The 12865-nt window shown below is 52.1% G+C and overlaps 1 protein-coding gene across 14 annotated transcripts in view; it reads right to left on the bottom strand.

Annotated features, from left to right (window-relative positions):
- DTNB (dystrobrevin beta) overlaps positions 1-12865 on the bottom strand; it is an 88463-nt gene that overhangs the window by 45101 nt on the left and 30497 nt on the right. For 7 of the 14 annotated variants that reach the window (XM_032683454.1, XM_032683456.1, XM_032683455.1 and 4 more), the window contains one exon: positions 11073-11197. In XM_032683454.1, coding sequence (XP_032539345.1) covers positions 11073-11197 — 125 coding nt within the window. Of the gene's footprint in view, positions 1-3864; positions 4098-5450; positions 5597-9347; positions 9459-10023; positions 10074-10096; positions 10289-11072; positions 11198-12865 lie in introns of those variants that run through there. The other 7 variants (XR_004356188.1, XR_004356189.1, XM_032683462.1 and 4 more) reach the window with 6 other exon arrangements.

Below are 12865 nucleotides of genomic sequence, written 5' to 3' on the forward strand. Positions count from 1 at the left end.
AATCACAAACCAACCTCTAATCCACCAACAACGTGGGTTAAAAACCTCCGATCCAAAAATAGCAGCCTAAATATTTGCCAAAGGGAAACGTTTCAAGCGTGTCTGGATCCGACAACGCCTCGTTCCTGCTGCTGGGATAACGACCATGTGCCTGGGCAGGGGGCTCAGGGACTGATCTCTGTGCTCTGTCCTCTGCAAAACTGCAAACTGAGGTGATTTCAGCAGCAGGAAGGACAAATTTAAACGTTCATTTCACCGGGTTTGCAGTAATTTTAAAAAGAGCTGAAAGTGATTCTGTTCAGACGGTCGGAAATAAACATAAAGAGAAGTTAAAAAAACAATCACAACCCCGAGAATACACACAGATAATTGGGATTTTACAGATGAGGACTGAGGAAAATAAATCCCTGAGCGCTGTAACAACAGCTAGTGAAAATAAATGCAATTTATTGCACAGATTAGAGAGTTTCTGAGCAATTTTACCACGAAACCTGCACTGTTTTTTTTAATGTAACAGCCGATTTCTTTGTGTGCAACAAAACCAACAAAACCTGCCTCGTTCAGCTGCTCCTCCAGCAGGGAAATGGAGCAGCAGCACCTGCCCAGGGACAGCGGCACAGGCAGAGCTGTTCCTGTGCCTCTGCATCCCCCCTCAGCCGAACACGCACATTATTTACTACACAAAACCAGGGCAAACGCGGCCGTTTCCCCCGGGAACCCCGTGTGGGAGTCAGTGACCGACTCACAGGATCCTCACGGTGAACAAGGCACCGCGGGAGATCCCACTTCCCAAGGACTTTGTTGTGCCCTGCTCCGGGATGACTCACGGGAAGGATGGGAAGGGAGCGCTGGGTGTGCTCCCCGCCCCGGGCTGCTCGGGCAGGCACCCGCACCCACACCCACACCGCATCCCTCTCCAGGCTGATCCTGCATCCCTCTCCAGGCTGATCCTGCATCCCTCTCCAGCTGATCCCGCATCCCTCTCCAGGCTGATCCTGCATCCCTCTCCAGGCTGATCCTGCATCCCTCTCCAGGCTGATCCCGCATCCCTCTCCAGCTGATCCCGCATCCCTCTCCAGGCTGATCCTGCATCCCTCTCCAGTTGATCCTGCATCCCTCTCCAGCTGATCCTGCATCCCTCTCCAGGCTGATCCTGCATCCCTCTCCAGCTGATCCTGCATCCCTCTCCAGGCTGATCCTGCATCCCTCTCCATCTGATCCTGCATCCCTCTCCAGGCTGATCCTGCATCCCTCTCCAGTTGATCCCGCATCCCTCTCCAGCTGATCCCGCGTCCTTCTCCAGGCTGATCCTGCATCCCTCCTCCAGCTGCTCCTGTGTCCCTCTCCGGGTGCCTCCTACGTCCCTCCGGGAGCTGCTCCCGCATCCCTCTGATCCTGCATCGCTGCCCGAGGTGTTCCTGCATCCCTGTGAGCCGATCCTGCATCGCTGCCTGAGCCGCTCCTGTGTCCCCTCTCCCAGCTGATCCCGGATCCCTCCGAGTGGCTCCTACATCCCTCCTGGAGCTGATCCTGCGTCCTTCTCCGAGCTGACCCTACATCCCTCTCAGAACTGACCCTACATCCCTCTCAGAGCTGATCCTACATCCCTCTCAGAACTGACCCTACATCCCTCTCAGAACTGACCCTACATCCCTCTCAGAACTGACCCTACATCCCTCTCAGAACTGACCCTACATCCCTCTCAGAACTGACCCTACATCCCTCTCGGAGCTGATCCCGCGTCCTTCTCCGAGCTGATCCCGCGTCCTTCTCCGAGCTGATCCTCCATCCCTCGGAGCTGACCCTACATCCCTCTCGGAGCGACTCTCCCGTCCCCCTCCCCGCTGCTCGCGCATCCCTCCCGGAATCAACCCCACATCCCTCCCCGAGCGGTTCCCATCCCTCCCAGACTCAATCCCACATCCCTCCATCCCTCTCCCGGCCGTTCCCGTATCCCTCTCCCGGAATCAACCCCACATCCCTCCCCGAGCGGCTCCCACCCCTCTCCCGGCCGTTCCCACCCCCCCGCACTCCTCTCCAGGCCGCTCCTCCCGCGTCCCCCCCGACCCTCCACCCCAAAACCAACCGGGACGAGCCGCGTCCGGAGGGATCCCCTCAAACCTTCCCGGCGCCCCCGCGGCCCCGGCACCGAGCTGGGAGCGGGACAAAGCCCGGGATGCGATCCCCGGCAGGGACAAAGCCCGGGCCGCGATCCCCGGGCCGCGATCCCCGGGAAGGACGGAGCCCGGGCCGCGATCCCCGGCAGGGACGGAGCCCGCAGACCTGTTCGGAGGTGGCGGTGTGGCCGCGGTCCCTCGGCCCCGCTGCCATCCCGGCCCGCGCCATCCCCGAGGATGCGCCCATGGAGCCGTCTCCAAGGGAACGGGGCATCCACGTGACCCGGCACCGCATCCCGGGAAACGCTCGGGGCAGGAGAGCTCCGGGTGCTCAGGGATGAGCCCTCCGGCCACGGAGGGGGCTCTTAAAAGCTCTTCCATTTTTATTTATTTATTTATTTAATTTTTTTTTGTTTGTTTTCTCTTCATTATATTTTAAGTTTTAATTTTCATTATATCTTAAGTTCTAAATTTTTTTTTTTAAATTTTAATTTTCTTTAAGTTTTAATTTTCGCTATTTTTTTAAGTTTTAATTTTCTTTCATTTTAAGTTCCAATTTTCATTATGTTTTAAGTTCTAAATTTCATTATATTTCTTTAAGTTTTAAATTTTTTTTTAATTTTAAGTTCTAAATTTCATTACGTTTTAAGTTTTAATTTTCTTTAATTTTAAGTTCTAAATTTCATTCTAAGTTTTAGGTTTTTTTAATTTTAAGTTCTAATTTTCATTATGTTTTAAGTTTTAATTTGCTTTAAGTTCTAATTTTCATTAAGTTTTAATTTTCTTTAATTTTAAGTTCTAATTTTCATTATGTTTCTTTAAATTTTAATTTTCTTTCATTTTAAGTTCAAATTTGTATTATGTTTTTTTTTAAGTTTTAATTTTCTTTCATTTTAAGTTCTAATTTTCATTATAAGTTTTAATTTTCTTTAATTTTAAGTTCTAATTTTCATTATAAGTTTTAATTTTCTTTAATTTTAAGTTCTGCTTTTCCTTATTTTTTTTTAAGTTTTAATTTTCTTTCATTTTAAGGTCTAATTTTCATTATGTTTTAAGTTTTAATTTTTTTTAAGGTCTAATTTTCATTATGTTTTAAGTTTTAATTTTCTTAAATTTTAAGTTCTAATTTTCCTTATTTTTTTTTAAGTTTTAATTTTCTTTAATTTTAAGGTCTAATTTTCATTATGTTTTAAGTTTTAATTTTTTTTAAGGTCTAATTTTCATTATGTTTTAAGTTTTAATTTTCTTTAATTTTAAGTTCTAATTTGCATTATGTTTTTTTTAAGTTTTAATTTTCTTTCATTTTAAGTTCTGATTTTTCATTTTTTTTTTTTTTTAAGTTTTCATTTTCTTTCATTTTAAGTTCTGATTTTTCATTATTTTTTTTTAAGATCTGATTTTCACCTGGACACTCCCAGGGATCCAGGGGCAGCCACAGCCTCTCTGGCCAACCTGTGCCAGGGCCTCCCCACCTCCCAGGGAGGAACTTCTTCTGTTAAATTAAATATGATTCCTAAATTGCCACTCTAATGGAGATTATTCCACCACGAAATGGGGCCTCTGGCACATCCAAACCAACCAAACCAACCCCAAATTCCATTCACTCGCTGCAGCACTGAGCCAAAACCTCCAGGTTTGTCTGCAGCCCAATTTCAACAGGTTTGAACAACAGGACCCCACACTGGGGAGGGTTGGAAGGGACCTCAAGGACCATCCAATTCCAACCCCCTGCCCTGGGCAGGGACACTTCCAGCTGGATTTAGGGCATCAAAGAGAAAAGGTCACAACAACTTCCCTTAGTTGTTTGTTCTGCCTCTGCCCTGAGCATAAAAACTCGATCCTGAACTGGAATTTGTTTGGCTTCAGCACCAACAGCACAAGGATGAAAAAAGAGGGCTCAGCTCCTTCTCAGGTGCAGAAGGAATTCTAACTAATGCTCCACGTTCTGTCCCGGGAGAAAAGTTATTTCCAGCACCATGACTGTGAACACAGGTATTACAGGGTGTTAAAGGATTATTAAATCAATATTGACCATATCCTGTAACAGGAGGATGTAACACACACCCTGTGCCCCACCTGGCACTGCCAGGGCACCCCCAGGGCTGCTCAGTAACACTGGGACAAGATCAATGTAGCACAGGATAAAGCAGAATTCCAAATAAAACCCCACGGATTTACAGTCCCAGCACTCAGGGGTTCCTGTTCATCCCCCTGGATCCCATCCCAGCATCACAACCAACCTCCTCCCACATCCCAGCATCACAACCAACCTCCTCCCACATCCCAGCATCACAACCAACCTCCTCCCACATCCCAGCATCACAACCAACCTTCTCCACATCCCAGCATCACAACCAACCTCCTCCCAGCCTGGACCCAGCATCACAACCAACCTCCTCCCACATCCCAGCATCACAACCAACCTTCTCCACATCCCAGCATCACAACCAACCTCCTCCCAGCCTGGACCCAGCATCACAACCAACCTTCTCCCACATCCCAGTATCACAACCAACCTTCTCCCACATCCCAGCATCACAACCAACCTCCTCCCAGCCTGGACCCAGCATCACAACCAACCTTCTCCCACATCCCAGCATCACAACCAACCTCCTCCCAGCCTGGACCCAGGACAGGTTTCACCTGGAAAACCAAACCCAGGGGCTGCTCCAAGCCCCATCCAGCCTGGCCTGGGACACTCCCAGGGATCCAGGGGCAGCCACAGCTTCTCTGGGAATTCCAGCCCAGCCCCTCCCCACCCTCCCAGCCAGGAATCCCTTCCCAGTCTCCCATCTCTCCCTGCCCTCTGGCACTGGGATCCATTCCCTGTGTCCTGTCCCTCCAGCCCTTGTCCCCAGCCCCTCTCCCACATCCTGTGCCAGGGTTGTGTCACCCACAGGAGCTGGGACTCCACAGCACCTGAAAATCGAGGGTTTAGTGGCAGGGGGTTGTGTTTGGTGGGTCCCAGAGCCAGGGGAAAAGGATCCTGTCGTATCCACAAAACATCACAGCAGGGATGGACAATTTTAAAGTTATTCCTACCAGGAAAACCGATCCAGGCAAACACCACCTCTGCTTCATCAGACATGCACTGCAAAGAGGTGTTACTGCTTTCCATCACAGAGATGGTAATTCCCATGAAAAAGGGGAGCCTGTGGGTTCCAGTAATTCTGTTCAGTGAACTGACACCTGAACCCAGGTGAGGTCCACATGGAATTACCCTCTGGCACCCAGGAAACTCCCACTGGACACAGAATCGTTCCAGCCCATGGATCCACCCTGTGCCTGATCCCCACCTTGTCCCCAGCCCAGAGCACTGAGTGCCACGGCCTCAGAAACACTCACTTATTCTTGGAACTGTGAGTAGAGCAAACCCCTGATTCCCTTATGGATGTAGGTCCAGGGTTCCAGCAACGGATCCTGTAAAATTCCCGACTCGGAGGCTCCATGGACATTTTTGTCTGCACTTCTCATACCTCCTACAGCAATAACAAACACTGTGACAACTCAGCTCCCATCAGACACAGGACATCAGCCTGACTGGAATCCTGACTGGATTTTTAAACACCCTCCTCCTGCTTTGAAAGGTTCAGTGGTGGGGATTCCACCAGCACTTTGGAAATCGATTCTGACAATTATTGACTCACATTCACTGTTAAAAATATATATTTTGTTTTGCTGCCCAGAGAAGCTGTGGCTGCCCCTGGATCCCTGGAAGTGTCCAAGGCCAGGTTGGACAGGGCTTGGAGCAACCTGGGATAGTGGGAGGTGTCCCTGCCCATGGCAGGGGGTGGCACTGGATGGGCTTTAAGGACCCTCCCAACCCAAACCATTCCATCACTCTCTCTGATTTTTGTATTTCATATTTATTATTCTGAATGTGTCTTCCTTCAGCTCCTGCTCTGTGTCCCTTGTTAAGCCCATCTGCCAAAGCTCCCTGGGATTATATTTAATTTCTCTAGGACTGGTATTTCTAGAAGTATCAAACCCTTCCTTAACCCCTGTGGGTTATTCCTGCATTCCTTGGGTCCTTGCCTGTAAAGCTGTGCCTCTTCCCAAACCTACTTCCAGTCCTTCAACCATTTCCATCCACCTTCTCAAACCCTTTGGTGCTTCCACAGTTTTCCAGCAAGGATCCTGCCCCCATCAAGCACAAAGGGGAACCTCTCCTGTTTGTCCTCCTGAATCCTGTCACCATCCACGGCTACAAAATCACCCTGAAAATGCACATTGAGCCACCTGCAGAGCAGGACCTCCAAGAACTGCTTTTGGGCCATTCTGCCCAGCACGTTTTCCTTTCAACTGGCTTCAGTCCTCCAACATTTCCCCACTCCCCTCTGTTTTATAAGTTTTCCTCCTGGTCATGCAGATGAGAGTTAATGGCACAGAACTCAGCCTGATCTCTGCAGGGCTCTGCCTGAAAACACCCCCCAGCACCTTCTTTTGGCAGTCACATTGAGGCCAAGGAGCTGAACTATTTTCATGGAATCCTGGAATCCCAGAATGGTTTGGGGTGGAAGGGACCTTAAAGCCCATCTCCCTCCAAGCCCCCCCTCCACGGGTTCTTCCCGTTCTCCTGTCTGGGTGGTGCACTGTTTATTGTTTTCTACATCTCCCAGTGCTCACAATAAACACATTATGGCAACAAAACCACTTCATTAACCAGGATTAACCTGGCAGGAAGAGCCAGGCTGAGTCTGACTCCAGCAAAGTGCCAAAGCCTGAGCTGGGCTGGCACGAGTTACCTTTTTATTTACTGATCCACAAGCAGCTCAGCACTGCTCAGTCATTTCACTGCCCATCCAAGTCCTATTGGTAAACATGACATGTCAGACACTGCCCTGAGCTCATCCTGCACGTCCCCCCAGCAATGAGATCATGTGGATGTTGTTCCAGGGCTCTGGGACCTTTCCAGTGCTCTGAGACACACAGGCCATCAGCAGTAAGCATCTAAATTAAGAAATTACCTCAAAATGCAGTTTGGATTGAAAACACAGACACTGCAGTTCAAAATCCTGCTGGGTCACCTCAGAATCCCAGGATCCCTGAGGTTGGAAAAGCCCTCCCAGCCCATGGATCCCTCCTGTGCCCCATCCCCACCTTGTCCCCAGCCCAGAGCACTGAGTGCCACAGCCAGGCCTTCCTGGGACACCTCCAGGGCTGGGCACTCCAAACCTCCCTGGGCAGCCCCTGCCAGTGCCTGACCACCCTTTCCAGGGAGAAATTCCTCCTCCTGTCCAACCTGAGCCTCCCCTGGCACAGCCTGAGGCCGTTCCCTCTCCTCCTGTCCCTTGTTCCCTGGCAGCAGAGCCCGACCCCCCCCCCCAGCTCCCCCCTCCTGTCAGGGGGTTGCAGAGCCAGAAGGTCCCCCCTGAGCCTCCTTTTGTCCAGGCTGAGCCCCCCCAGCTCCCTCAGCCCCTCCTGCTGCTCCAGCCCCTTCCCAGCTCCCTTCCCTGCCCACGTTTCACAATCGCTGCCCCTCGGCCAAACCACAGCCCGGAAACTCCTCACCAATAACTCCTGAACCATTAGTTTACATTCTTTGCTACCAGTTCTGTGTTTCCTCCCTCCTTCAATGAGCACAGCTGGTTTTTTTTTTTTCCTTTCCAAGCCTTGTTTTCCCTGGAACATTTGGCCAAGTATTGTTAAACTGCCCCCAGTTATTACTATTTCTATTCTTTGTTTACTCAGCTGAAGCCAATCTCAGCCTTCCAGTCTCTCCCACAGCATCTGTAGGTGCTGAGGAGCTTCTCCTGCCCAGGAATCAACCCCAACCAAGCCCTGATCTCTGACACCTGAACACTGACTCACTGGGGCCTGGAGCAGCCCCCGGGATGAGCCGAGTCCTGCACTGGCCACAGCTCTTCTCACACTTCAAAACCATTGCTGGGCTGTTTGGGTGCTTTTCATTAGTAGTATTTTTTTTTGTTTCAATGGGACCACTTACACAAAACCCCCAAGGTCTGATGTCACTTCTATAAAAACCCCAGCAGGTCTTTTTCGTCCTACATTCCTTTTATTTTCATGTGATTTAGTGTTTGATATAAACCCCCTACTGACATTATTTCTGCACCAAGCCAGTATCTGTTGTTCCCAGAGTTGTCCTTGTAGCACCAGGCCCTATTTCCCAACACTTTGGCTTTTTAGGGCACCATTTTTTTTAAATTTAATTAAAGCTGTCAGCACAGAGCAGATGTCTCTGAGCTGCCTCTCTGCTGCCAGGAGCATCTGGGCAGCCATCCCAGTCCCTGCAGGAGGTGTCCAGCCATGTCCCCACTGTCCCAGTCCCTGCAGGAGGTGTCCAGCCATGTCCCCACTGTCCCAGTCCCTGCAGGAGATGCTGGATGTGTCCCCACTGTCCCAGTCCCTGCAGGAGGTGTCCAGCCATGTCCCCACTGTCCCAGTCCCTGCAGGAGGTGTCCAGCCATGTCCCCACTGTCCCAGTCCCTGCAGGAGATGCTGGATGTGTCCCCACTGTCCCAGTCCCTGCAGGAGGTGTCCAGCCATGTCCCCACTGTCCCAGTCCCTGCAGGAGATGCTGGATGTGTCCCCACTGTCCCAGTCCCTGCAGGAGATGCTGGATGTGTCCCCACTGTCCCAGTCCCTGCAGGAGGTGTCCAGCCATGTCCCCACTGTCCCAGTCCCTGCAGGAGGTGTCCAGCCATGTCCCCACTGTCCCAGTCCCTGCAGGAGATGCTGGATGTGTCTCCACTGTCCCAGTTCCTGCAGCAGGTGTTGGATGTGTCCCCACTGTCCCAGTCCCTGCAGCAGGTGTTGGATGTGTCCCCACTGTCCCAGTCCCTGCAGGAGGTGTTGGATGTGTCCCCACTGTCCCAGTCCCTGCAGGAGGTGTCCAGCCATGTCCCCACTGTCCCAGTCCCAAAAGGCAATGTTGGGTTAGGAAGGAAAAGGCAATGTTGGGTTGGGAAGCTGAGGATTGCCTGTTCCCAGCTGGAAGCCCAAAGCAAACTTGGGGCACTTCCCAAGCAGCTCTTGCATTACAGCACAACCCCCAGAGTGAGACACCTGCTCTGGCCTTTCCCTTTCCCTGCCCTGCTGGGACTGAACCGTGTCTGATCCGTTAATGAATTCAGGAGTCCTGGCAAAGGGGACAATTCCTCCAGCTTGGTGCTCTGTGCCAGAGGTGAGACTTTGGCTCCTCGTTCTGGGACGAGCTCCTGCAGCCTCCCCTCACCCAGGCCCAGCCCACCCCACCACTCCTGGCCTCCCCCAGTGCCTTCCCAGCACAGGGAGTTTGTTTTCCAGAGGCATCACGGTGCCAACCGCTCGCTCCCTCCCGTCGGGGAGGCACAGCACAGAAACAGCACAGAGAAAAGGGACCTACAGAGGGAAATGTGAACGGATTTGTGATCTGATGGCACTTCAAACAGGCTGTTTTGGTGAGGCTGAGCAGCACCTCGCTGGAAGAGCCGGATTTAGAGCCACAAGGAGCCCCACAATGGCACCTCCTGGCCAAGGCGTGGAGCTCTCGCTGCGGACAAGGGACACCCTTGTCCTTGGGGGGCTGAGGAGCCACTGGTCAGGAGAACAACATTAATTGGTCGGGAGAACTCCATTAATTTGTCAGGAGAACATGGACTCCAGCTCTGATTGAGCAGCAGCACAACTGACTGCTGAGGGTTTTCAGATTTGAAAATCCCGGAGCGATTCTATTGCACTAAATCAGATCAATCCCTCACTGCACAGGGCTGAAGCAAGCGCTGGGAGAGGTGGAAAATACTCAGTGGGGAAAGAGGAAACAAGCACAGAGCCAAGCAGAAATCAGCTCAAAGCTGTGGTGGGCAGGAGTCCAGCATGGCAACTACTCTTCCAGGCCCAGTTCTGGACCCTCTACGCTTTTCACACCAGAAAAAGCCACACTACAAATGAGCTTTGCAGTTCTCACCTTTCCAATATTTTGACAATTTAGCCTCCAGCTTTTCCTTAACGACCACACTGTCAAAGGAGTGAGCAGAAGAGTCAGTCAATGAAACCACCTGGATTTGGGGAGGGCCAGAGCAGCACAGCCTGGCACGGAACGGGCAGAGGGTGTGGGACATCCAGGGTTCAACACCTTAGTTCTCCATTCAGAAACCAGCTCCAGAAGAATTTGGTATTCAAGATGTGTCAAAAGGAAACCAGAGGAGCATCAACTGCCCTCACCCTCCAACCTGCAGATGATCCAACACTCATGAAAATGGGAATTCTCCCATTTTCCTTGAACTGTATCCCTGTGCTTTGCTCCTGTTCTTCCCTCTACAGCACGTGCTCTCATCTACAGGTATGAAAAGGGGAAGCAGAGTGACCTCAGGGCTGCCCAAACAACACCACTGCAATGGTGTTGTATTAAAATCATCCCATCAGTTCAGCAGGGAGGGCACAACCACAGAGTGACAATAATGCCACGGAGCAGCAACCCCAGGAGATGGACAGGGATGTAAAGCCCACGTCCCAGGCAGCAGCAAGGGGCTGAACCTGCCACTGCTGGTACCAGGCAACGTTAATTTGCAAGTAAATCAGCTTAACATCGTTCTGTTTGTGTCATTTTAACCTGCAATGAGTGAGACAACAGAGCCTGATCCAACAGGAGGGGGAGCAAAAGGTGACAGGGGTGAGAACTGCAGGCAGGACACAGCCAGGCCTGGGTCCAGCTGCACACCAACCCCTCCTGCAGCCCTTCTCCTGGCAACAGGGTGCTCCCAATGGAACCACTTCGAGCAATGTCCCAGGGAAACACTCCTACACTCCTGACCCCTGCACAGCCACCATTCCAAGCCCAAAGCTCCTGACCCAGTGTGGCACAGCCACCATTCCAAGCCCAAAGCTCCTGACCCAGTGTGGCACAGCCACCATTCCAAGCTCAGGGCTCCCGTTTGTCCCCCCATCCCAATCCCAACCCAGACACCTCCCCTGGCTCCCTCAGAACACGGATCCAGGCTCCAGGTGGGTACTCACACGATGTGGGCGAGGTCCAGGGGCTTCTCTGGCTGCTCAGGGAACAGGGGCCGGGGGGGTTCCCTGCTGGGGACGCAGCCCAGGGACCTGCTGATGGCGTGGCTCAGCTTCTTCGCAGGGGACTTCTGGGGTGGGCAAGGAAAACAAGAGTGAGGGGGCTGTGGGGAAGAACGGGGCAGCACCTGCAGTCAGAGTGTAAAAGAGGCACAGGACAGAACACCCAGAAATATCCATTCCTGCCACACCATTCCTGGGAAATCCCTGCAGACACTGTGCAGGGGAAGGAGGGCTGTGGGGTTTTTTTTTTTTTTGTGCTCTCATATTGAAAACTGAAAGGAGTTTAACAAAATGATGGAAGATTAAGAAATAAACCAATTATCTGGGGGGCTCTGTCAGGAATTAAAGCGAGGGACAATCACATCCCATTAAGGGATTTTTTTCACTCACCCTCGAGGTCCTTTGAGCACAGATGTGTTTGGAGGGGAGGAGCAGGATAGGAGCAGGTCACATCCCAGTTTTCTGTCCATTATGGGCAAACCCAAGGTGGAACACAGTGTTGGGACAGATAGGAATGACCAGTTTCTTTTATTCCCTTTCACAAATTCATTCTGTTGGACGACCTCAGCGGAGACACGATCCCAGATCCTCAGGAACACTGACAGGCTGCTGACAAGCACTGCCAGACCCACAGGAATGGGGACCTGCCCTGAGCCATGGGTGCAAAACTCGGCTTAAATCCCATATTGGCTTACAAAGTTAAGTTTTTAAAATGTTACTGTGGATACAAATCCATTGAGCTCCCAGCAGGGATGTGGGAGTCCCTGCAGGGATGTGGGATGGTCTTTTCCAACCTTAATGATTCCATGATTATGGGCCCTGGCACAGGCTGCCCAGAGAAGCTGTGGCTGCCCCTGGATCCTTGGAAGTGTCCCAGGCCAGGCTGGACAGGGCTTGGAGCAACCTGGGCTGGTGGAAGGTGTCTCTGCCCATGGCAGGGGGTGGCACTGGATGAACTTCAAGGTCCCTTCCCACCCAAACCATCCTGTGACTCTCTAACACTAATTAACAATTTCAGGCTTTGAAAAAGCTTTCACGAGCCCAATTTATGCTCTTATTTACCCTCAGCTCTCAGTGGCAGAGCAGGCTAGTGTGACTTTTATTTTCAGAGGCTCCCCACCCCTTCCCATTCCCTCCTGGCACTGCCCCAGGACCGTGGAGCGGGGCCAGCTCGGCTGCTCCGCCCCATCCCCTTCCCCTGGGAGCGCCTGGCAGGGGCTCCATCCCGGATTCCTGCCTGGAATGGCACAGCCATGACTCAGCAGGGTCTGTGCTGCCGTGGCCCTTTGGTCAGGGGGATGTAAGTGCAGCTGATGATCCCAAAGGAGCCGGGCACGGGAATGCAGTGCGGGCACGAGGTGACCTGCCCGGGCCAGGCACTCCTGGGTTTGGGCTCCCTCCAGGAGGTGAAGTCACAGCAGCTCCTTCCCCTTTCAGTGACTGTCCAGCTGCCAAGGCATCCGGGGAGGTTTCTCCTCTGCATTGTTCCAAGGGGTTTGGGAGGCTCACGTGTCCCCTTGGCTCCAGCACCGTGCCAGCAGGGCTCTGCAGAGCCCAGGGCAGCACCAAGGACACCTCCTGCTCCCCAGCACAGCAGGCAGGGCAGGGGCACCTGGGAGACTGGGAACAACTCCTTGTTGGGAAGGGCTGTCCAGCCCTGGCACAGCTGCCCAGGGCAGGGGGGGAGTCCCCATCCCTGGGGGGATTTAAAATCCCTGAGGATGTGGCACCTGGGG

The sequence above is a fragment of the Chiroxiphia lanceolata genome, chromosome 3 (assembly GCF_009829145.1).
Source record: "Chiroxiphia lanceolata isolate bChiLan1 chromosome 3, bChiLan1.pri, whole genome shotgun sequence".
Classification (NCBI taxonomy): domain Eukaryota; kingdom Metazoa; phylum Chordata; class Aves; order Passeriformes; family Pipridae; genus Chiroxiphia; species Chiroxiphia lanceolata.